The 26,365-nt window shown below is 35.3% G+C and overlaps 1 protein-coding gene across 1 annotated transcript; it reads left to right on the forward strand.

Annotated features, from left to right (window-relative positions):
• Window positions 1–1,687: 1,687 nt before the first annotated feature.
• LOC125230287 (protein yellow) lies at window positions 1,688–25,129 on the forward strand. Its single transcript, XM_048135405.1, has 3 exons — window positions 1,688–1,845; window positions 19,627–19,894; window positions 22,707–25,129. The coding sequence occupies exons 2-3, from the start codon at window positions 19,636–19,638 to the stop codon at window positions 23,816–23,818; spliced, it is 1,371 nt and encodes a 456-aa protein (XP_047991362.1). The 5' UTR covers window positions 1,688–1,845; window positions 19,627–19,635; the 3' UTR covers window positions 23,819–25,129.
• Window positions 25,130–26,365: the final 1,236 nt, after the last annotated feature.

The raw sequence follows: 26,365 nt of genomic DNA on the forward strand, positions 1-26,365 counted from the left end.
TTGAATCATGAACGAAGCGAAGTATTGTATGATAAAATCCCGAAAAGAGCAAGCTTTTTTTTTATTTTTGGTACTTATGAGGTTAATTTCCATGATAACATGATATTAAAACAGAAAATCCTAGTACCTACAGAAAAGTGTTAGGTACTTTGAATCTTTCTAGAGGAGAAAAAAAAAATACCTTTTTGTAAAGATGATGATTTAAAAAAAAACCCTAACAAACACTGAATGATGTGGATGTGACGTCAATTCCCTTTGCTGATAATAACCATAGTAAGTAGTCACCATAGCTTACGGACGCCTGCAACTAGATCCTGCAATCTAGAGGTGTTACTTGCGCATAACCAACCCTTTTATTTACAGACCTGTACACTCCTTTCTGACCACAGCAGCGAAAAATAGCAAAACACAGCGAAACTAGAAAATTTGGGAATAATAAAGACTTACGCCGTGGCTTGCGTGGGCGACGGTCGCGCGATGGTCGCGCGACGGCGATGCGATGCATACGAAATCAAACCTTATCGATATGGAAGTATGAGACGCGACGGCGACGGTCGTGTGACCGTCGCCCACGCAAGACACGGCGTTAGAGAACGAGTTTCAGTTTGATATTGGTGATGGTCATTCCAGATGTAAAAGTCATCTATTCTCAAAAGCATTACATTAAATACCTAATGTAGGTATGCTACGAGAAACAGGGAGCACTGTCAGGTAGAGAACATCAATCGCCGCGTCATGTTTATAATAAACTGCTCGATAGGTGACGGTTGTCTTAGTCCTTTGACAAATACCTACTTTTTGAATAATGTCAAACAGTACCAACGCTCGCAGCGCAAGTCTACCTTTAATTAATTTACAAAGTAGCCAAACCCCAATTAGATGAATTGGGCGGTGGACTGGAGTCACGAGTCTATAGCTTTGAGTATCTAAGAAGTTAGCGAGCTGCAGTGACCACGCTTTTATTTGAGTATTTTAGATAACCGTCAAAGTACTTGGCATCTAATTTTATTGAATTAATTATATTTTATAGGACGGTTATTTGTAATTGTTCTTTGATTTATTTGAATAATTAATCATGAAGTTGAAAATACGTCTTTTTCCGTAATATTGTTAATGATAGACATTAATTGCCTAATTTTCCACATAGAAGCTTATTTTTATCTCCTTCATTTCTGAGATACAAAATGATAAAATCGTTTTTCCCCTCGCTAGCTAGGAAACGAGTGTTTTATCCTTTAATATAGCGGGTAAAATCGCATTTTATCCACTAGTGGATAAAGTAATTTGAAATTGAATATAGTAAAATTGTCTGCTTTAAAATGGATAAAAGTGGGCGAATCTAGTAATGAAGATGATTTACCACCTGTGAAACTAGTACTGGATGCAGTGATAAACGCGTTTTTTTGCGTTGTAGGTACTTTCCTCGCTATAGTGAAGGGAAAAGTTTTGTGTTACACACGGGTGCGAATGTACTCTACTTCTCATGTGTTGAAAAACTCACCAAGTTCAGGATTCTATTCTCGAACCACTCGCTTCGCTCGTGATTTAACTATATAATCCTTTACCTTGCTCGTTTTTCAATTCCACACTCGGCGTTAACATACAACTTTGCACCCTTGTACAACAAAATAACTATAGAACGTACGTATTAAAAATGCAGCCGTGCAAAAACTGTCTCTAACATACAGAAAAGCATTGCCACCCGGCTCGAAGCAGGCATGCAGGTATGGCTACCTCAGTCTCAGCCGAGCAACCGGCCTCTCAATACGTGGCCTCCAGTGTCAGTACCGTTAACAAGCGTGTCCAATAAGTATTACGTGATTTCAACCCGGACAAACCAGAAAGGTTAGTCAATTTATATTAATTTACGCAAATTTTAAGCTGGCAATCCTTTTTGGATATTTTTTTTCGAAATGGAACAAGGAATGGCAAAGGAAGGAAAGTTGAAGTTTGAAAAGTTTTACTTAGTTTCTGAGAGTTAATAGATCTGTTCTTTTTACTGTTATAACATTTTAGTGTGACTTCGAGTTATCTTTGAAGGTTTATCGAAATATTTTTAATTTAAGTCTGTACAGGTTTAATTTACTAAGTTATTCTCAAGGTACCCTACGTGATCCTATGTGCACTGTCGTGATTGCTAGCTTAGCGTTGCAACACACGTTTGTTAATAAATTAATAACTTGTGTTCGATATTATTCGTAATCAGATCACAACACCGAATATGACCTTAAAAGAAACCCTTCTATATTTTACACCGTTCGTAGGTTTCTTGCCTACCGTAGGTTAAATTACCCAATTAATCGAATCTATTCGATATAAATAATTAATTGGTAAAAAAAAAACTATTTCCTACCTATGTTTTCTATGCGACTGTGGGATATGGGTTGATAGGCCGGAAATCTGTCTCTGTAATATGATTATGACCGATCACATTTTTGTTTTCTTTCAACCCCTTAATTGCTAAAAGTGGCACTGAAACTTGAACAGTTTTATGTGCTCTGTCTACCCCTTTTGTATATATATATTTTTTTTGTATTCGGCTTAAGTTTCCTGATTGGTTACACTAACTGGGAACATTCAGGATCCTGGGTACTACGTAGTATGTAGGATCCCAGTTTGGATAAAGTAAGAAGTTTTTAAAACCCTCAACTCAAGAAGAGGTACAATATAATAATAATGACCATAATCTCGCGACGTCCCTCCATGAATTAGATGGCCCCCATCTAGCGTCTCGCGAGCGTAGCGTCGGGCCAACTGTATGGCAATTAAAGCCTGACGCTGCGTCTTTTTTCATACAGTTGGCCTGACGCTACGCTCGCGAGACGGCAGATGTGGGGGGACCCTTAGTGCGTTTTCACATTATCCGATCCGATATCGGATGTCGGACCGATATTCCATACATTACAAGCGCCATCTTGGATTTTTTCCATTGAAATCCTTCCGACATCCGATATCGGATCTGATAATGTGAAAACGGACTTAGGTGTTTGAAATAAACTGGCCTAAAGTATATTATACAATATTTATTTATTTATTTATTTATTTATTTATTTATTTATACAAGGAATTCCAACAGCTATGAATGATACAATATACATTTAGAATAGCAATACAGAGCCAATTATAGGAACTCACAAATAGAGACTGGATGGATAGTTTTTACACAGTAATTTAAATTATGATACACAATACACATGCACATGTGATCGAGATACCTAGTACATTGGATAACCTAAGTGGTATTAAGTAACTCGAAGTAAGAAACAAGACAATTATAATGAATGAATACCTATATGATACTAAGGTACATTAAGTATACATTATGTTGACTTAATTGGGTAGAACATATAAGTAAGACAATATATTAATATATATTAATATATATATTTATTTAATATTAATAAGCTTCTAAAACAATGGGAGGATAGGCAACTTGAAACCTGAATTGAGACCCGCCTTTTGGACGACTATAAGTATTGCAAATACATACTTCTTGCGAATGTATGGATTTGCAATAACACTCGTATGTTGTATGTGCAATAGCAGATCCATAAAAAGCATAACACCTAGTCTCATTATGTAGGTTAGTAAGTGAATACGTAATGTTTTGACGCCTATAGATTGTACCTATAGTACCTAGTCTTCTTGGGTAGATTGAAACAGTGTTGATCCAGACACGGTTTGAAACAACACAAAACATTTCAACAACAAATATAGAGGAATACCGATACAAATGGCCAATGACACATCCAGTTTATTATTAATTAGGTAAAACCTTCAAATTAGTTTATGGGTTTTTCCGGATTTGGAGTTGCGTTTAAAAACCCTGAACTCAAATCGGGATTTAGTCATAAGACTCACAAGTTCTATAAGATACTTAAGATATCTAATAAGAGTTAGTTTAAAACCAATCTGAGTTTCGTGAAAATGAGTCGAGTTATTCAAGGTACTAATACCAAATAGAGATGTCACTAGTCACAATGATACTATGTATATTGAAACATATTTCTATACAAAGTGCGTACAGTTTAAAATTTACGCCCTTAAACAAGTATAGAGTTCAAAAGATGTGTGAAACTTCGTTCGAGAATGCAAAATAAAAGACCCTTGACTGTAGACGCCCACATCTTAGGCCCAATTCGGGGAACTTAGGGCATTGCGATCCGAATATCTTGACTACAAACCGGTTTTTAGTTTAGGATCGAGGATTTGAGGAAAATTACTTGCCTCTTTTGTACCCCTTCTGGCTTTTATATCGGTCTGTGGTTTCCAAAGGTGACTGAGCTCCGACCCACATAATGTAAACTGCCAAAGGACATAAAAAGTTATCTTTGGCCGTCCTAAAAAAAGCATTCAATTTAATTTTGTTGACGACCGGTCTGGCATAGCGCGTAGTGACCCTGCCGGCTACGCCGCGGTCCCGGTTTCGAATCCCGGTAAGGGCATGTATTTGTGTGATGAGCACAAATATTTGTTCCTGAGTCATGGATGTTTTCTATGTATACTTATAAGTATTTGTATATTATATTATAGTTGTCTGAATACCTGCAACACAAGCCCTCATGAGCTTACCGTGGGACTCAGTCAATCTATTTTATTTTATTTTACTTTATTAGGTACACCAAACAGATTTCGTACAAAATCTTGATAACAATTAAAACTTATGCTAAGTGGCTTAAAACTAGCACGAGATCCAAAACAAGTGTACTCAGCATGTTTTACAATTCAGCGGAAACAATACATATTTTAGCACTATCTAGTAAGTAAAACTACAATAGCAAACATCAGAGAACTATTAGGTAACAATTTAGCTAATACCAAATAAGGGAGTAATTAACTTAAGCTAAGGGTATGCGCATTTAAACTATACGAGTGAGACAAACTTAAACATATTTAAACGGTAGAAGGAAAATTTAGCAGTCAGTGACAGAAGAAGATGAAGATGAGGATGAGGAGGAGGTGAAGAGGACGCCAGCCAAGCGCCTCTTAAATCTAGCAATGTTGGGGTCAAAAATGTCAAAATGAATATGATTAGAAGCTAACTCGTTATATTGGCGGCACATTCATCTGTGTAAGAATGTCTTATAATATTTACTTATTTATTTAATGTCGTTCGATCATCTAAGGAATCTTCCTAAGGATAGTAGGGCCCACTAAATATTATTTCGCAAACCATAGTTTATGGAAGTGCTATTGGGTCTACTTTATCCAGTGGGAAATTTTCCGCGCCTCGCAAAGTCCTTACAAATCGTACAACATACCTACTTACTTTTATTTTTAAATAAGTCCTTATTTTCTTTAGTGATAAATTGATAAAGTTGTATAATCAATCATATGATTCCACTTTGCATGCGCAGTGACTGGTCTTACGAGAGTTACGGAATACCACGACGTAATACTTACATGCTTTAGCGTTCACACCTCTACTTTAGATCTTAGTCCTTTCAAATACAGACATACGATGTGGTGACCTTAACAAACAGATGAATAGATGTTTTCCTATCTGCAAATGTTTGGTGTTGCAATTATGAAACAGTATGTATGTCACCGGACATATTAGATTAGATCCTTCATCATTCTTCCATCGTACAGTACTGTGCGGTGGGAGTTTGGGTCTCAGAAAGGTCAAACATGAAGAAAGGGTAGGAAGATTAAGATGGTCGTAAATCGTAATGGATTCTGCAAGTTACTAGGCCATTAAGTAGACGAGTCCTTTATGCCGATTTAACATTAAAAAAAAACGACGCGACACTAAACTTTAGCCCAAATAGGTACAAAAACAACTTACACAATTTCACAAGAATTTGTTGTGAAATGCGATCTGCAGGAATGAACATCCGGACATAGGAGTAATAGAAGTATACTCGTACGAAATAGTTTTTGCCTAAAAAAAAACGCGACACTAAAGCCCAAATAGGTACAAAAACAATAGTCAATGGTCAATAGTGCGTTCGGTCAAAACAATAGTCAATCTGGAAAAATTACAATTTATAAAATAATGGCTATCTTGAATATAGTAAATTAATTTACCAACCAATCATTAGACCATCTGAGAGCCAAGTTAGGTAGACTGAATTAAATGTTGCACGATTGGAGTAAACAAAAAAAATACATTATTTACTTACATGACATAAATTATGAATAATACTCGTATGATAAATACTTGTACAATTTGTTATAATAAGGTGATTCACGATCAGTCTTTATTGATTTATTAGCAGATTGTATTATTCTTAAATACATTAAACTTGAATTAAATTCAGTTTATCATTGTTATGAGGACTACTTTTCAGTATTCGTTCATGTGCAGATGTTTTCAATGTTTGGGTTGTAATTGAAGAATAATGAACTGAGAAGACTGTCGTGTCGTAGGTAATATTTGGAAGATGAAGTTATTACAGCTTTTATCAAGCCAAAATCTTCATTCATCTATCATTCATCTATTAAGTAGTTATTGGTGAAAAATAAATAATGAATACAAATGTTTACCAATGAATGATAATGGTTTTCTCCAGGAAACTGTGTCTTGCGTTGCTTCATCTTAAAATACGTATAGCAAATTACCTCGTATAGTATAGTTATTCCCGTTTCCATCATCACATTAGGTCGATGGTACGATAATAATAGTACTTATTGCATTGTGCTGCTGACCATAGAAAAATAATCTTTAAGATTTTTTTGCAAATCGGACTGCAAACTGATCGGCCTTTATGGTCCGGCGAACATCTATTCAGTGGCCCCACTATAATCTTGTCGCTCCCCACATTATATAAACAGAAAATGGACCTTTTAAATACTGATGCAAAACCACAGAACCCATATGTGGTATCAATCAACTACTAGTAGTACTAGTCCAAGTAAAAGGTACTAGCGTCAAATTTGTAGGTCAGGGCATTCCGGCCGCGCGTGCGCGGTGAGCTTCGAGGAAGGAAATGTCGCGTTCGAATTTTGAATTCTACTGATGCCGGTCGTTACTGGTTTTCAGTTTGTACTCCGAATGCTCGGACTTACTTCAATTGGACGATCAGTTCGCCTGATGCCGTTGAGATACGATTTCCCGCATACTGCGACATTGTACGCCGGTCCCTGCAATTTAAGGCCACTTTATTTTCCCGTTTAATACGATTTCCGGTTTAAGATACTTTATTTGCTGGGTCCTATCAGAATCTTCTTAAGCTGGTCCTACTTTAGTTGTTAGGTGCTGTCAATTTCTATTTATGACAGTGATCGGTGGTGATCGTCAGTTGAGATCTCTTTAAGATCAGTTGGACTAAATCGTTTGCCTAATAAGCGTCCACTTTTTTTTGCAAATATTCATAGATTTTGCGCAAACTTAATTTTAGAATCAGTGGGCAACCACGAACTTTGAACTTTGTATAGATTTCCTATCTAGGCCTTTTCGGTTGTGAGAACAAAATTGTTTTTATCTGCATCCATATCATAAGATTTTCGGCTTGTTTCATAAAACTACACTCGTATTTAATGTGTCTCATTATGGACTCACATAAATAACTATTATTAACTTCTTTTACCATTTAAAGGTACTCCTACTTCATTAGCACTTGGCCTTCTAACTTTCATGAAAATTAATTATCACAGTCGTGAAGAAACAATTTTAAAATATAATTATTGCCCCACTTTAAACAGTTGCTGCAGATAAAAAGGAAAACGAGGATGAGGTTAATTAAGAAGCAATGACAAATTCGTTATGTTCATTTTGAGTTATGATTGGGATCGGCATTGCTATAAGTATATTAATAAGGCTGTTTTTTAACTAATGCAGATATACCTAGATGGAACGTTATGAGTTACTGTCAGTATCAACATTTACGGTTTCATCTGAGTAACGTTATTTCTTTCTCACATCTGGCTCGCGTGGAAATTACGGGTGTGTAATGATTGGTATAACTATTTTTGGTATAGTAACATTTGATATAACAACGTTTGGTATATATTTAATGGATATAATCACTCATTTGACATAATTAACATTTGGTATAACAACAAAATATCTACTTTTATTTTGTATAATCATTATTTCCTATAACAGTTATTTATAATAACCGTTACATGGTATAACTATCTATTGATATACGACTAGTATAATATAACTAGCAAACAGTATAAAACATTTCATGAAGTAATTTTATTCTTTTTTGAGGGGATCGTAGTTCTAACCCAAGAATTTTATATATATCTCTGGATAGTGCGTGCCGACCAATGAGTTGAAGCCAGAAAATTTGACCTTGAATTACGTCACGCCGGTCTTGCATCTCTTTCTTTAGGGTGTCCATGATTAAGCATACATTAGGGATATCCCGCGGAATTTGACGTATTACATCTCTCGACACAGGCTTAAAACCTTTGAACCTCCGTTTTGACAATATTCTCAGCTTGATATGATATTGATATGTGTTAAAATGTCAAATATTAATATTAGCGCCATCTATCTGAGCGTACCTACCCCAAAGGTGTATCGCCATCTAGCTCACCGTACCTTTTTCTGTATGGTTTTGAGGTACGTTTTTTTCTTAGACTTTATCTGTCTATACGGAGTTACATAAGTATTTGTCTTTTACTAACTGACAGTGTGTTTATTAAAGCATGCAATGGAATATATATTTTAGTGTTTTGGTCACTTTAAACCATCACAATAATATTTTGGTAGTAACTACTGGGAAAACTAATCCCAGTAGCTATTAACCCCGGTGTGGTAATTAACAATGTGGGGGAAATCCCAGTAGTTAGGACAGGTAAAAACTTGGTGGTAACTAGTGGGAAATGTGGGAATAGCCACAAAAATATAAGGGAAGTATTTGTCAATGGGGAAATAATGAAATACTAGGACGTTTTAAAACAGTATCTTTATTTTTAAGCGCCGCCCCAAATCTCAAGGAAGGTGGTTCTCAATTCGTACGTATTTCAATTCTCTTCGCATGTATATATGTATCTCAATTTAATGTTTATGCCACGATATATCCGTCGTTACTGGACTGATTTTTAAAATTTCTTTCTGTGTCATAATCTTCAGGCTTAAAGTGCAAATCTGCAAATTGTCGAACGCTCTGAAACATTTCCTTTTATCGGTACAATCGACAGCCAACAGCCAATGCTGCCTCCTTCCTTCATCTTTTGGAACACTGAAAAGTTTAATATTATTCATGTTAATTGTAAAGACATAAATTATATAAGGTTGGTATTATTATACTGTGATATGAACTATGAACATAGAAACCGTACCAAGTTGATAGATTTAGCTCCATTCAATAAGAGTAAATACCATGCAAGAAAAAAGATTGGTCACCCTAGTCGTAAAACCACACATAGCATTATTTTTCTTTAAAGGTCATATTTATCGTTCTAAACCTATTCGTGGGAATTTTGATATAATTTGAGACAATGAAAACAATATAATGATAAGAACTAACCAAGATTACAAGCAAAATAGAAGAAAATTTATTGCCAGTGAGGTTTATGAACATTTTGGTAAAATAAGTACTTACTTGTGAAATTTTACGTCGGATTTCGGTTTCCATTTACTTCCACAATGGTTCACTATGCAATACATAGCTCAGAACTTAAGTAAATCGTCGAAAAACGTTTATTTTGCAAAATAAATCTCTGAATCGGTGAATGAATTTTGACAATTCTGACATATCGGGCATATTTTTTTATTATTAGTGTTCCCATAGTACGCAGGAGGTAAATACCGGAGAAATAAGGTTTTTGATTGAGTTTTTTTTTGTATAATACAAAGAAAAGTAAGTCAATTTGATTGAAGAATGTTTTATACGTTTTTTTTTATTAACTTATCTGGCAATACATCACAGTGTTGGAATGAGATAGAACATAGGAGTAAAGGTGAATGAACCTGGCTTCAACTCATTGGTCGGCACGCACTATCCAGAGATATATATAAAATTCTTGTTCTAACCTAACCTAACCTACTTTTTTGATAGCAGTACGTATGTTTAAGGGTCACAGTTCTAACCTAACCTAACCTATTTTTCTGGTAGCAGCGCGTTGTGTGTAGGGATCACAGTTCTAACCCAATCTACTTTTCTGGTAAATGATGGATCTAATTTATTGTACAATTTTTTTTATTCTAACTGTGCTTTAGAAAGAATCTGTGTTATACAATTTATTTATTATCGGAAATAAGCATTATACTCAAAGTATGTTATAGTAAATGTTATTCGAAGAAATGATCATTATATTAAATAAGAATTATACAATTTGTTAGTATATTATTTGTTGTTATATGATTCAATAATTATTTCAAATGATCGTTATAATATAAAAATATATCAAAAAAGGTTATATCGATCGATACGCACCCGGAAATTACACACACCCTAGTCAATATACCGGTGTCGTAGTCCCTACTATTTCTACTTAGGTATATTGTATGTGATTTCATCCATATTAATATTATGAACGGGAAAGTGTGTGAGTCTGTTTGTCCGTCTTTCACGGCAAAACGGAGCAACGAATTGACGTGATTTTTAAAGTGGAGGTACTTAGTTGAAGGGATGGAAAGTGACATAGGCTATTGTTGTCTCTTTCTAACCCCCCACTTCCCTAAAATGGGGGTGGACACTATGAAGCATTCCGCAATTTTAGAATTTATCGCGAGCGAAGTCGTGGGCAAAAGCTAGTAAAATATATTGCTTTTGACCCCGTGCGGTGACGAGTAAAGAGTTTCATTCCACCACCCCATTTCCTCCCGCGGTATATGGATTCCATTGTGGTATGGGCGATGGGCTGGTAACCTGTCACTGAAATATGTATGTACGAGTATATTAGTTTTCTTTGTACCCTTGAAGAGTGGCACTGGCAGTTTCCAGGTGCACTACCAACCCCGTTTGGGAATACAGGCGTGAGTTACATATTGCTTTTGATTCTTCGCAGTTTCTTTATCTGAAATGGCTATGAAATGTACTAGTATTTAGCAAATATGTATGTATATTTGTCATTGCCACTCACTTAACAGTCATGTTTATCTTTCACCAAGGCTGCAATACAAAAGGCAATTTGTTATACTTGTAAGTTAATGAATTCGTTTTAAATTGCCAATTATTGGCTAGTCTCTACCGTGCTTTATGTGGCTATCCTATTTAGTTAATTGACTATTTCATGTATATTAATTATTAATAAATTATTGTATTTTTTAATGAAGTGCATTTAATACTTTGAACGTTTAATACTTTTTTTCAATGAATAGAATTTACATGACATTTTATATGAAGGCAATTGTTTTCAACAAGGGGATCATAATTCTGCTCAAACGAGTTTTAACATTACTCTGAATTAAAACCAATTACAGTTCAATTTCATCATCATTCTCTTGCCCTCTTCCCATTACTTGGGGTCGGTGCAGCAGATCTTCCTCCTCCATTCCTCATTATCATCCGTCATTTCCATACTAACACCTTTCACTATCATATCATTGTTAACACATTCCACTCTCATATCATTGTTAACACATTCCATCCATCTTTTCTTAAGGCTTCCACTACCATTGTCTCCATCCACCTTCGTACACTATTTACCACTCGTTTTATAATATTGCTTTAATCCCTCCGAATTACATGCCTATTTAAGCATGCCGTTTAAGTATTAATTTTAGCCAATATTTAACTAAACAAGCATATTTGTATCACAGAAAAGCTATATAGTTATCCCACAATAAATGCATGTTAGAACACCCAGTAGATTCCAAAATACATGAATATGTATCTACTAGAATATTATGTAATCAACTAATCATCTTAGTTATTAATACATTAGTTATAGAGACAAATCTACGAGTCTGTCTCACCTCACCGTATCATTTACCTACTTTTAATACTCGCCAGTCCTTATTACGTGATCATTAGTATCAAAAGTATCAATAACTAAGTACCGACACCGTACGGTACTTTGTAACACCTACCTAAGCGAAGGATTCTGTGGTGAATAAGAAATATGTTTTCTATTGATTTTCCTTAATTGACGAAGGATTTGTCTTTAATTGCTGAGTTTCATTAAACGAGTTGGTAGTTGAGGAAAAATTAATAGATATTTACTGAATGGATTTACCCAAATCCGTTTTCAACTAAATTACACATTTTATTATAAAAAATTACAGTAAATATACTTACTCTCAAATATGGAATAATACGCGTAATACGATTTTTAATTTTCGTTAAGTGTCCCTAATAAAAAATATTTTAGCAAAATTTTAATTTAGTTTCCTTATTTGAGTCGTCTTTGCTTACACAAATATGGAATTCAAAGTTTTGATAATATTTACTGTACCTATCTTAAAGTAAGAAAAGTATTGCAAAAAGACGTTTTATAATTACAGAGAGAGAGAGAGAGAGAGAGAAGAAAAAGCGGAAAAAATATTTTCAATACTAATAGGTAGGGGGCTCTTTCATTCATTCATAAACTATTTTTGAACCGAACCACAAACTACATAGTTTTGTTGGTTGCAATATAAATAGCAACCTTCTAAACAGTAATGATATTGGCCAGTCATTGACCAATAACTTCGCTCCCAATATACTTCCTTGTGCCACGCCAAACCCGTTTACGAAGGTTCTTATATTTAATTGACTGTAAGTATGTAATAATATTGACTTTTTTGATAAATATGTATTTTCAGTAATTAGTTTTGGTTTTTATTATATTGTGTATTAAGTGTAGTCAAACTTCACAGACTTTTTTATCTTTGCTTTTTGAAAAGTTTAATAAATATTCAGCTGTAAAAATTATTGAACTTAAAGCTCGAAGTAAATATAGTGTAAACCAGTGTCGCAATTTATAACACCAAGTTCCGGTACTGGCAGTTTGACCCGGTAAAAATAAAAAATAATCCAATTTACCTGTTCACCTTGAGCCGCCATTTTTGGCATAGCGTGGGTCAAAATCGCATATAGATATTTAGGTAGATGTTGTTTTGTTTCACCATTATGCTTTATTTATATATGCTGACGTTGTTGTGGGCTTAATAATATTGATGATATCTTAGAAAACTCACAACTAAATTACTATTACATTTTTTTAAATAATATAATATGTCGATGTAGAAAGCTTATGTGCAAAAATTTGGCCTTCAAGTGTTGAACATTAATTACACCTTAGAATAAGCGTTTCTTAATTCATGTATGTCAATACACGGATAAGTACCTATTGCAAAATTCATCAAGCAATGCTCATAATTATCCAATAAAATAGCAATTTAGCTATCTTCCGTTTGTTTCAGACACAATCAGTATTCTAGTATTGCGTTTACAATAATTACAGGTAGACAATAGGTTATCGTGACATCTGTCATAATTATAATTGTTATGAACAGGATTCAACTGAAGACTGTTACTCAGGAATGCTCTTGTGTAACATTGTTAAACACAATCAGTTTATAAACATAGCTTCATAAACCCTTTTCTGTCCTTATGAGCCTCAATTGATGAGAAATAATGAGAATACGAGTACAGATTTAATATAAAAACCCAGACGTTCTTCTCTGCCTCAAACGGTTGGTAGATTGACAAACTTTTAGTTCGATTAGCAACATGAAGTAGAATGTACATTGCACTTACCTTACCAGTATGGGTGTTTAAAATCAGTTTCAAGACTTTCAAGCGTCTACTATCTTTTTCTTTCTTCATGACTGCATCAGCAGAGCTAGCACATGATTGGCGATATGTCATTGCCTAGTTTCTAAGTGTATGAACTTTCGTTTTTTTTTTCTGTTTAGTAAATGAAGGATTACAATATTCCGTCTTTACATCATTAATACGCCCCACCATATGCTAGCCCTGCAGCGTCTTAGGTACTTATTTCATATGTGTACTCTTTAACGTTGGAAGGGATTAGTTGGACAGACAAAATATAAAATGTTAGAGTTCTAGATAGGATTAAAGAAAAAAGATATATTATATATTAAATACAATAGAAAACAGAAGAGGCGTACTAGTTGGACATCTGCTACGTCATCGTAGAAGGAAAAGTAGAAGGAAAGAGGGGAAGAGGAAGACCTAGGAGAAACGATTTCACCCAAATTAAAGAAAAGGTTCAGGTCGTCTCGTACCAAAAGGTGAAGGAGTTGGCAGAGGACCGAATGAGTTGGAGTTTGCTCCACTGACAAGAGTACAGCTCTTAAGTTAGAAGAAGAAGAAGTCTCTTTAATAATTTACATAGCAATTTCTGTATTGTGTCGTGTCCGCCATATGTCTTACTTAACTTTGACGATAAAGTAGGTATTTTAAATCATTTGCAAATAATCGTTAATCGTATACCAATTACAATTCATTGTCCATGTCTAATCCTGATTTATTTCGTTCAACTGACTGAATTGAGTAACTGCATTTAAATATTTTGAATGTGATCTGAAATAGACTGTGAACAAAGGTCGTACAGTATTATTTAGTGTGCATTTTCGTGAATTATTGTTATCAGGAAGGCCATAGAAAGGAGTTAAAATTAAATGTTTTATTTTAACATTTCGTTTGCGCAATATACATATTTTCGTTGATTCATTGCTGAAAATAAATTGAGCGAAAAAACTACGGAACTAATCAATTAGTTTCAAATGATATAGCTGCGTTATACTGTAGTACCTTACCTTTAAGTACGTACGTACGTTGCCTTTGTATTCCTACAAATTGTATATAAACTGTTGTACACAATAAAGTGATTACTACTACTACTACTACTACTAGTACCTAGGTAGTGCCTAACTACCACCATACCATAACATTATTTCATTCATTCTTATTCGCATTGCAAAAACAAACTTTTAAGCATTAGCTTCTTAAAATATATGACACACGTACCTTTCAATCGTCATATTTTGGTGTCTGCCCAACATGTCTTCCTTTTTATTTTAATCGCCCGTCATCTCATCATTGCTTGCTTGCCGCTGAACTAGGTATTATACCGATTTTAATGTTGTCCGAATTTAAAAAAATCTTCAGTAGTGCTGCCGGGCCTCCAATTTTATCACTTATCCACGTGGATAAGACATATGTCACTCTCACACTGACATACTTGCCAGAACGTGACGGATGCTTTATCCACGTACATAAGTGATAAAATTCTTAGCATAATAGCCGGGCTGAAAAAACAAATTAGCATTTTGTACTTGGCAATGGAGCGTGTGAATTTTAAGCAGTTATGCATGCCTTAATCAAAACAATATGTAATGTGACCGACGCCAATTCAATCTAAATGGCACAGTCTCTATCAGATACATATATCGAAGCTGCTAAAGCTTTCATTTTCACATTATCTGATCCGATATCGGAAGTAGGAAGGATTTCAAAGGCAAAAATCAAAGATATCGGTCCTGCATCCGATATATTATAGGATCGGATAATGTGAAAACGCACTAACGTCATCTAACTTCTTGACAACATAGGCGTGTTCTAATAGTTGCGAGAGCTTTGACTGCTCCAATATATTTGATAGCGACTGTTTGCTACACCTGTTAGTTTATCCTTCAAAACTGTCGATATTTAAACTATTTAACTTTAACCACTGCATGACCCGTATCACCTGTAATTAAAGCCTAGATTCGTTTAATTTGGCATAGCACATGTGACCTCTAATCTATGTCGCAATGGGCCTCGGTTCAAATTGTCTTAATTTCTCTAATGCCGTTTAGTTTTATTCATCCATTCTCGTATTTACATTGGCTTGTATTTTGCACTTTATGTGATGAAGAAAGAGTGGGTTTTGAAGATGTGAGTGAGATAAGAGTTTGGGTAAGCAAAGTTGTTGATAACAATCAGGATGCAGCATGCGTATATGTTGTCAATGCCGTTTAGTGTCTTGGTTCATTAAATTTTGTAATAGGTAGTTGTTCAAAGGCTTTTTTATATTCGGGGTATCGTTTGAATCTTAATATAAGCATGTGCGTTAAGGTATTATCTTAACCCTCTTAAACACCTCATTAATCTGCGTGGATCTTGAATCATATTTTTTGGCAATTAAAGTGATAATGGGTGTATCCATAATGGGAATCACTAATTAGAACATTACAAATGGGGTCGTTTATCTTTGGTATCACCGGTTGTATTTACCCCCGGTTGTTTTGTTTCCTTGTGAATTGAATTGTTTTGTCACAGTTACAGATTTTTTTGGGGAAATGTTTTTAGTAGGTACTATACAAGCACTTTCTTATGTCAGGATATACTTTTGCTAGTGTACGTCTGTAAGATTATCTTTAAAGCTAGTTCGCTATAGTTTCGCTGCAATGACCTATAAAGTTTACTAGAAAAACGGACCTTTAAATTTCAGTTACTTTAAGTATATCTGACACTGCAGATAACATCAAACACATATACTTATTTTCTTTTCCTACATTTCCAAAAGCCAAGGACACGGTAACGCGAAATGCATAAGCCTGTCACGGCATGAAGAAACACTGCATCTAATTTGCTTACATTTGTTATGCAAATTCCGACTTCCAACCGGTCTGCAAGGGTGGCCAAGGGTACATCTTTTCGTTGGCATGCGATGAGGTCATCTACGGCTCGGAAATACGGGTAAGTTTGGGGCCACGGGCGACTCGTGAGAAATAATGTGGGCATTTCCCATGGAGAAAAAAAATGAAGCTTACGTGATTATTACGAAAAATGTGACGACATTAGATACTACAAGGGTACTTAATGCCGCAATACAACCATAGTGTATTGTTACACGAATGTATGAAGAGGTTTCTTAGACAAATGAGAGACACCGAGCAGAATTCGTTAATAAGAATCTGATCTACGTATACTTGAATATTTAATTGTTATATTTACGGGTTGTGTAGGGCGTATTATCTATCTCAAATTGAGCATGCCGCTTCTGTCTGTTATAAATAAATATTAACTGACGAATTTGTATACAAAAAGAGATTTTACATAAAGTTAGCTTTTTTTTAAATATAATTGACTCTGGAAAAGTAAGCTCAAAACTTCGTAACATGATCTCGTGTGTGGATTTTTATATAGGCCTTAAAAAATCATAGAACTTCATTATACAAGTTACGCTATCTTGCCAACACTGACATGTATAATGCATCATTTCCACGTTAGCATAGTGCACATGATGCACATCTAATATTTCCCAAAATCACAGTTATCCTGTGCAGTTATCACAAACATTTTTGTCATTCAATTGGTTAAGCGACTATGTTAAATTGAATTTCTAAACTTTCTTTGCGTTTCATATTATTATCGTCATCAAATCTAGTACCAAAAATTAAATGAATCGCAAACAATATATTCTAGGTTTTAATACTAACTAAATTTTCTTGTACAGTTCCTAGGCTATCATAAAAGTGGCACTACGATAAAGCGTGGAACAAATCGGTTAGTCCATATCATAGTTCACGCCTTTAGGACTCTTGCTTTATAGTTTTACAGCCCATTTTACCCTGAATGGAGTAACAATGGTCGCGTATTGCGTTGAATTTTAATGTTCATTAAATTCCTAAGGCTTTTACTTTCATAGCAAAAGGAAGTAACATATACTATGTTTATGTAACGTTTATGTCTTTTTTTGTTCGCGGTTTAACTGGGTATGTTGTTTGTGTAAGAACTGTTGCTTGTGAGTTTTTAACCTGTAAATTCTTTGAAAGTAAGTGTAACAAATTTTAAGAATAGTGATAACCTTGTTGTAATAATTTAGATTAACCAAAATCATGAAGCGAACGTATCTGAAGATGAAGGTAGCTGTCAAAAATATATCAACAAAATAAAGAAAAAAATAACGAAGACGATTAAAATAATGACAATACTGGCACTTGAACGAAAACAAGCCAAAGAAAACCCAATGTGATTAGCGTACTTACATTTTAAGCAAAATCATAGTAAAACCAGTACATCAAGGAAACAATAAAATCTTACCTACTCGTAAAGAAACGTATATTGATGTGGTTCATAATAATGCTATTGTAGCGCATGTGTTTTAATCTCTGTATCTCATACTTAATACTGGTAGTGAAAATGCACCCGAACAGTGGCAGACCTACAGGGGAAATACTACAGTAGATAAACCGATTGCCTAGAGCGCATATTATTAAACTCTCGAGTGTCCGGAAAATCAAGGAAACTTTTTCTTAATTTGGTGGCTCTGATATGGGACTCATTTTAGTTATCAATCATTTTGTTCGAGTTTTCCAAAGGTTAAGAACATTCCAAAGTTCACGAGAACTTACCGAGGCTATCCGGACCTTTGGCCTTGTCGCTTCCGGCGGATATGCCTGTCACTGATACTGTTACAGGGAAATGTACGAAGTGCATCAGTGGAAAAATACATGATTCTTTTATTACCTGCATGGCTTTGTTTGTTGAGTTTGTGGGATTTTGCTTTTCCCACGAGGTTAAAAAATCGTTATCCAATTTAAAAGCAAACTTGAATTCTGAATGTTCTGAGTATGAAGATTTGTTTGTTTGTTTCATCATTAGGAATAAACCTGTGGTGTTCCCCAAGGCTCCATACTAGATCCCTTAATAAAATATCATGTTTTAAGTAAGTAATTTAATAATTATTTCTTTTAAATAACTACGGTTTGATTGGGACAGTATAAAATAAAATAAACATTTGATAACAATGAATAAATCAATTTACTTATAATACTTAATTAATTAATATAAACTTATAAATAAATCATTTAATTAGATTACGACTTTAAGTTCAGTACTTAAAGCATTACATTTTTTTATTTAGGATAATACTTTTGAAATAATATGTAATACGTGTAGTGTAGGCCATTGTAATTTTTCATTTATTTATAAACAACATAAAAATAATATAATAAACACTTAAAGGCCATTGTTGAATTTTTATCAGCCGGAGAATTTTATTCTACCAGCTGGTAAAATGTCAACTACAAGGTATTTTGACTTTTTTTTCTTTAAGTTTCTCATCCAAATTTATTTTTAACTCTGGCCGTATAACTAAAAGTTCCGCAGTAGAATGCGGCTCGACAATGGTCGCCTGCGCAGCTGACCTCTAAACCGCGCAAGGTCACTCACCCTGCGCTGATTGATTGTGCGCGATCGTAAGCTCTCGTTATGTCATTCGCAAACATTGTGTCGATACTTATAGCACTATTTGTAAAGGTTATCGAATAGAGATTGTAAATATCGAAGAGAGAGTAGAAAGAATGGTAGGTACAGGTGTTTAAATTGAAAGCGCACACTCAAATAATCGTTAGTTTTCTCTTTTAAATAGATGTTTATAAAAAACTATGGAATATTATCCACTGTTTTATAAAATACTTAATCCACTGGCTCAGTGACTCAAAAAGGATCTTGGCCTCCAACACAGGAGCCACTCTACCCTATCCTGAGCCACTTCACGCCAGTTGGCCACACTGAAAGCGGACAGGTCTTTTAGGGCTTCTTTTAGTTTTCCACCCGTTTTCTAAAAAAATTACAAACAAGAGCACCAGAAAAAATATAAAGGTTTGATGTGTGTGAGTTGCTGCAAAATGGCTCAAGATCAGTAATAGGTACTCGTACGCTGCACTCGCTTGGTTTTCGCCAAGTTGACTCACCTACTTCTGAAGTCTTTCGGTACTACTAGAAACATTTAACTACACTGAATTATGTAACTGTAACTAACCATATATTTTCTCTATTCCAGCAACCAACCATGGGGCTGCGCTCCCTTCTCCTCCTCTCCTTCGCCTGCCTCGCCACCAGCGACAAGCTCCACCTGGTCTTCGAATGGAGCCAGCTAGACTACCAGTACGCCACTCCTGAGGCCAGACAGCAGGCCATTGACTCCAAGGCATTCATCCCGGAGAACAATATACCGATGGGTGTGGAGGTGTATGAGGATAGGCTGTTTGTGACGGTGCCAAGGTGGAAGCATGGAGTGCCGTCGACGCTGAATTACGTCAATTTGAAAGGTGAGGGATTGTTAAAGGTACAGTAGTAACACAGTAAAGTGATCCCTAAGCGGACAAGCTTCACCCGGTCTTCAAACGGAGTCAGATTGACTTACCAGTACGCAACTCCTGAGGCCAGACAGCAGGCCATTGACTCTAAAGCATTCATCCCAGAGAATAATATACCGATGGGAGTGGAGGTTTAAGGAGATCACTTAACCCTGCAGCTTACATGTGTTTACATGTTTGGTCCTATGCATATTTTCGGAGACAATCAATCATTGATCTTCCGAGTCCTTTACTAAGTATTGAAACTGTGTCAGATAGAGTGGCAGAATTTATAGTTGTGTGAGTTAATAAGAGAGGTTAATATTGTCAAAATGCTTATTGTTTTGCTTAGTTGTACACTATATTTTACATTATTATGTAATTTTGCAATATGAGTCTAAAAGTTACCTATAAACTTTGTCTCTCTCAAAGCTAGCCCTTTGAGAGAGACAAAGTTTATAGGTACCTTTACGACTCATGTCTTTTTGTGTTCGTCTAGACGTATGCTAGGTACTTTACAAATACAATGATAACAAAACGAAATGGCTTTTTAAATAATACAGACAGGCAAATGAACTAAGCCTTTGTACGAGTATTATGACTATGAGTAAGTATATGCTTCTGAAATAGTCCGTCCGATGACACGAGGGTTTACTAGCACGCGAACGATATGTACTTATTTACTCAGATATAATGTTTGTCTGTGAAATGTGGGACAAGTTTGGACCATCAGTCAATGTAATAAGAAACTTCGATCCATCGGCGCGACTGACTCATACGTTTTCATTTTACAATTGGATTGAGGATGGTAAAATTTCTACGCAAACAATCAATATAGTAGGTAAATACGATCAATCAATAATGATGGTTCAGAATTATACAAAATCTGTTGTTTTAAATCGAACCAAAAATAAAATAGATAAAGTTACATAAACATAAGAAAGTGTCAACATAGAAGTAAGCAGTCTAACCTGTATTGTTTATTTTAGGAAGGTCTTGTACATATAATGAAACTAAAAGAAATTTGGATTCTTGTAGTTATTCATTGCCTCGTAAGACCTACCTACCTATACAAATAATATATCCTACCTGTATTACCTGCAAATACTACAATTCAACAATTATCAATTTGAACACAGTTAACATAATTTATAATGCTATTTTTTGTATGGTAGGCGATAGGAGACGAGACAGAAGTGTAGACGTCGTGGGTTGAGTTGTTGAGTAGCTTATTATCAAAATTGTTTATCAATGCCAATATCTCATTACTTGATTATGAATATTATTTTTCAGTACAGATGGCGTTTTTTTTACGCACTAGTGCGAGAAGTGGTTCATTATATGCCAGGTCAAAACTTCGGAGGCTCATCTGTACTGAAAAACGTCGTACGACACACGTGCGAAAAGGAAATTCGTAACTCGTGTCGATTTAAAACACTCCCTTCGGTCGTGTTTTAATTTATCGCCACTCGTTTCGAACTTCCTTTTTTCCGCACTTGTATCGTAATGTACTACATACATACATACATACAATCACGCCTGTATCCCATAAAGGGGTAGGCAGAGCACATGAACTACTCAAGTTTCAGTGCCACTCTTGGCAAAAAGGGGTTGAAATAAAACGAAATTGTGACATTGCAGTGACAGGTTGCCAGCCTTCGCCTACGCCACAATTTAACCCATATCCCACAGTCGACTTCTACGACACCCACGGGAAGGCGGTGGGGGCGTGTGAGGCGTAATGTACTAATGATTCATTATTTAAGCATATGTAATTGACACATAAACACTTACTAATAGATAATTATCAAATAAAGAACGCATAAAAGACAAATACTTAGCTACTAATAAAAATAGACAGAGCTTACTTCCAAGGTAAATCCATTAGATAAACATTTAGGTACGACGAGTGGTAGATAGTTCGCTGTTTCGGGTTTGACTAACTTCCTGCTCCAGCTTCCAACTCTAAACCTCTGATATACATTTGTGACAAGTTAGCATAAGAATACAGAAATTATTTGTTTGCTTGCTAAATACTTATTTTTCTACTTTACAAACGTATCACAAACTAGCTAAATGAATTAATATTGTTAATTAATGAAAACAGTTATTCCCCAATTTAAAATGACCGGAAACAAATACGTTATTTGACGGTGTCACTGACTTCCTATGACAATTAGTGTTGTTACAATCTAAAACCACATTAGGTTAAACACCGTCTTAATACTTTACCCATTAAAATAGAATCCATTTCAATTGTCAAATAAGCCTTTTCCTTAATCACCAATCATTGCTTTACTTGCGTCAAGAATATTAAAGGACTTTTGCCGCAAATGACTCACCATTGACTTTTTTGATCAATGAAGTTCCTGGATATTGAAAACACCTTTGGGTTTTCTACCAAGTGCCTTTACAACTCTGAGTCATGCGTGTTTTCCAGTTCTTTGTGACCTGTAACACAAATATATGGAGCAGGTAGATAATACCTACCCAGTATTCAATAGTATTTATAGTAAAAGCTTACAATAAGAGTTGATAATAGTACATTCAATTCAATAACTTTTCCTTTTCAATTCCATTCTGAAAACAAACATTGATAGGGTACATCAGTGAGCTATTTGAAATAACTTTCGCTGTAATAATGGATGTTGACATACATTCGTCCATTAATATTTCAATGGTTGGATCTTTTGTTAAATCGATGTTATAAATGCGTCTATTGTGTAAGTTCATAAAGTAATATTTAACCAGAATTGAATAAACCGGCATATTTTTTCAATTTCAGATAATAGCACAAAGTCACCGAACTTAATCCCTTACCCGAGTTGGGCATCGCACTCTATCGGCAGCGATGGAAAACCTCCAGAAATCATCTCACCGTACCGGGTCCGAGCTGACAAGTGCGGTCGTCTCTGGGTTCTCGACAGTGGAAAGGTGGGCAGCCTCGAAACTAACTTTACCAGATTCTCGCCTTCCATCATAGTCTACGACTTAAAGACCGATAACCTTCTACGAAAGTACACGTTCCCTGCTGACCAAGTCAAACAAGATTCTGGATTTGCCAACATTGCTGTGGAAGACTTCGATTGCGATAAAACTTTCGCATACGCCGGAGACGTTGGCAAGGCGGGAATCGTCGTCTACTCGTGGGAGAAGAACGAATCGTGGAGAATCAGCCATCACTACTTCAACCAAGATCCTTTGGCTTGCGATTTCAACATTAAAGGGTTGAACTTCACTTGGGACGACGCCATCTTCGGCATGGGATTGTCGGCACCTAACTCTGACAATTACAGCACTCTCTACTTCCATCCAATGGCCAGTTTTAATGAATTCTCGGTCTCCACTGAGATTCTTAGAAATAAGACTTTAGCCGAAGCTAGCTTCAATTCCTTTAAACTTCTCGGCAGCAGAGGTCCAAATGCTCAATCGAGTGTGTCCTTCGTGGATCCCAAGACGGGAGTTCTTTTCTACTCTTTAGTGAACCTTAACGCTGTGGCTTGCTGGCGAACATCGAACAAGGAATACACAATGAAGAACCAGGGTAGAATCTCTATGAACGATACCACCATGATCTATCCTACTGACATTAAGGTGGACAGTAATCAGAACTTATGGGTTCTCTCTAACAGGCTTCCGTTCTGGATGTACGGACAAATGAACCCTGCTGATGTCAACTTTAGGGTATTCACAGCTCCTGTATTAGAAGCGATTAGCCACACAACATGTGACGTCACGGCGAGGTCAGATATTCTTGATAAGTTTTTGGGTAACGTGAAGAATGCTACAGCAAAGATTGCTTCTAAGATAAAGCCAAATTCAGGCGCTTCGTTTGCACCTATGTCATTCGTTGCGTTAGTAATGATAAGTTTGTTCATATCTTCTACCGAATATTAAGAAACTAGTCTATATAACTGTTATAGAAAGCCCAGCCTTAATTAATTTACTAGGAATAGTTGATAATTCGTTATAAATTACTTTCAATCTAGCAATGTATAATGAATTATCAATAAAACTTGATAATGTCAATTTATCAATTGAGAAATACGTTTATGTCAGTTGATCTGACTCGCTAATAAGAACATAATTTAATGTAACAACAACTATAATTATGTGGTATTTTGGACCACATATTTATTGCTATATGGTAACCCTAAAATATATTACGAATCGGATTACAATTTGGTGAAACAGATATTTTGTCGCCACGACGCCATATTTTGCAGATGGGTCATTGAAATGGTTACCGCATTATTTATTACATAATTTAAAATGTACGAGAATAATCGTAAGTAGATGTACGTAGGTAGCAATGAAATCGGGTCACTTCGTTCCAAATTTCCATATGAGATGACGCTTTTTCATTGCTTTTCAGTGTATTTATATCAAATTCTTTGGAGTGCTAGCACTATTGATGATCGTCTGGTCGCAGTAATATTTATATAACGTTTATAAAAATATAGATACAGTGTAGAAAAAATAATGGACCCTGGATGGAAAGTGTCTTAAATTTTAAGTTAGCTAACCTTAAGTAAATACTTATACGAAACATTTTTATTCACTAAAAGTAAACTACCTAGTTCTGTGGAAACTATAATACATATTTAGTGGATTCTATTCCTCTGCTAATACCTAAAGCAAAAATTGGTACCGTACTTAAGCTTTCTAAAAGTAAAATGATGGTGCCTTCGGGTAATTAAAATGGCTAACGTAAGATGCTAAGGCACTTTCCTTCCATGTCTCAATTTTTCTTTTAACAAATATAGGTAGTGAGGATCTGAGGGTCTATTTTTGAATTACGACCCCACGATATCGCCATTCGACTTACGTTACGGTGTAAAGCGTAGAATGGTAGGATAAAGTTGAAAGTCTATTATTAAAAACCGAGCGGTAGAAATTTCGAATAGCGGTAGTATCGCTGCGGTAATAATCACTTGTTTAAAATCACTACAAATTTTGTTACACAGTTTAACAGTATGACGGTTATGGTTGTATGATTGCTGTTTATATTTTGTCTCTTTCTTTAGATATGGTACAAAAAGAGGCAAATCAATATTTGGTAAATCAAGTACTTGGTTTACAGTACGAGTACTTACCTCCAACGTATTTATGTGCCTTAAATCGTGATATATTGTATTATGTATTAGGTTATTTTGTTTTACAAGTGTTGTAAATATTTTAAAGCTGTAAATAAATGCCATAAGCTTATTTTTGTTTTCATTTCATTATCACCTGTAGGTATTATACGGTAGGTATTTCTTGTCCAGTCGGAGAGGAGACGATAGAAGCAAAAATTGTCGTCATGAATGCAAGATAGTTGAATTTAAATATAAAATCTAGGATTTGAAAAGATTTAAGGTTCGAGTACAGCGGAGCAATTACATACCTAACACTGGGAAAAAAATTGTAAAACATGGAAAATTTAAACACGGCTATATTTCCGAGCTCATATAACCCGGCAACCTTCAAATCAAGAGTGAACAGGCATCTTCTGGGCGAGCTCACTCCATCGTAGGCCACGTCTTTGCCTTTGGCTAGTCTGTGGTCAAGAGTAAGCCCATTTATAATAAAAAAAAAAAAAAAAAAAAAATAAGTAATCGAAAATTGCCCAGTCATAAATTGCCCGATGCCCGCTGTACCGTATTTACTGATTTACAGTGCCGAAATACCACTAAATATTATATTTTACTGTAAATATTAGGTACATGCCATTTTCAATTAGATGGTTATCACATACGAATCAAATATCGGAAAATCTTACGTTAATAACAGCCACCAGCCGAAATAGCCTTTGAAATTAGCGCCATCTTTCGGGATTTTCCAAAAACAATGCACTGCAATCAATGTGGCTCGCGGTTGCTTAAGTAGTTGTGGTGTACTGGATATCGTTATACTGTTTGTTCCTAGATGGCGCTACCAACCAATTTGTGGTTACGATATTTTGATAGCAAGTAGGTAGTAGACTTTGAAAGATGAGTAAGTAACAATCCTCAAAAATTGTGTACATTTGAATCACGTCTTCGATATTGACGAAAATTGGTTATAAAAAAACCGGCCAAGAGCGTGTCGGGCCACGCTCAGTGTAGGGTTCCGTATTTTTTCGTATTTTTCTCAAAAACTACTGAACCTATCAAGTTCAAAACAATTTTCCTAGAAAGTCTGTATAAAGTTCTACTTTTGTGATTTTTTTCATATTTTTTAAACATATGGTTCAGAAGTTAGAGGGGGGGGGACGCACTTTTTTTTCCTTTGGGAGCGATTATTTCCAAAAATATTAATATTATCAAAAAACGATCTTAGTAAACCCTTATTCATTTTTAAATACCTATCCAACAATATATCACACGTTGGGGTTGGAATGAAAAAAATATCAGCCCCCACTTTACGTGTAGGGGGGGTACCCTAATAAAACATTTTTTCCATTTTTTATTTTTGCACTTTGTT

This window comes from Leguminivora glycinivorella, chromosome 10 (assembly GCF_023078275.1).
Source record: "Leguminivora glycinivorella isolate SPB_JAAS2020 chromosome 10, LegGlyc_1.1, whole genome shotgun sequence".
Taxonomy (NCBI): Eukaryota; Metazoa; Arthropoda; class Insecta; order Lepidoptera; family Tortricidae; genus Leguminivora; species Leguminivora glycinivorella.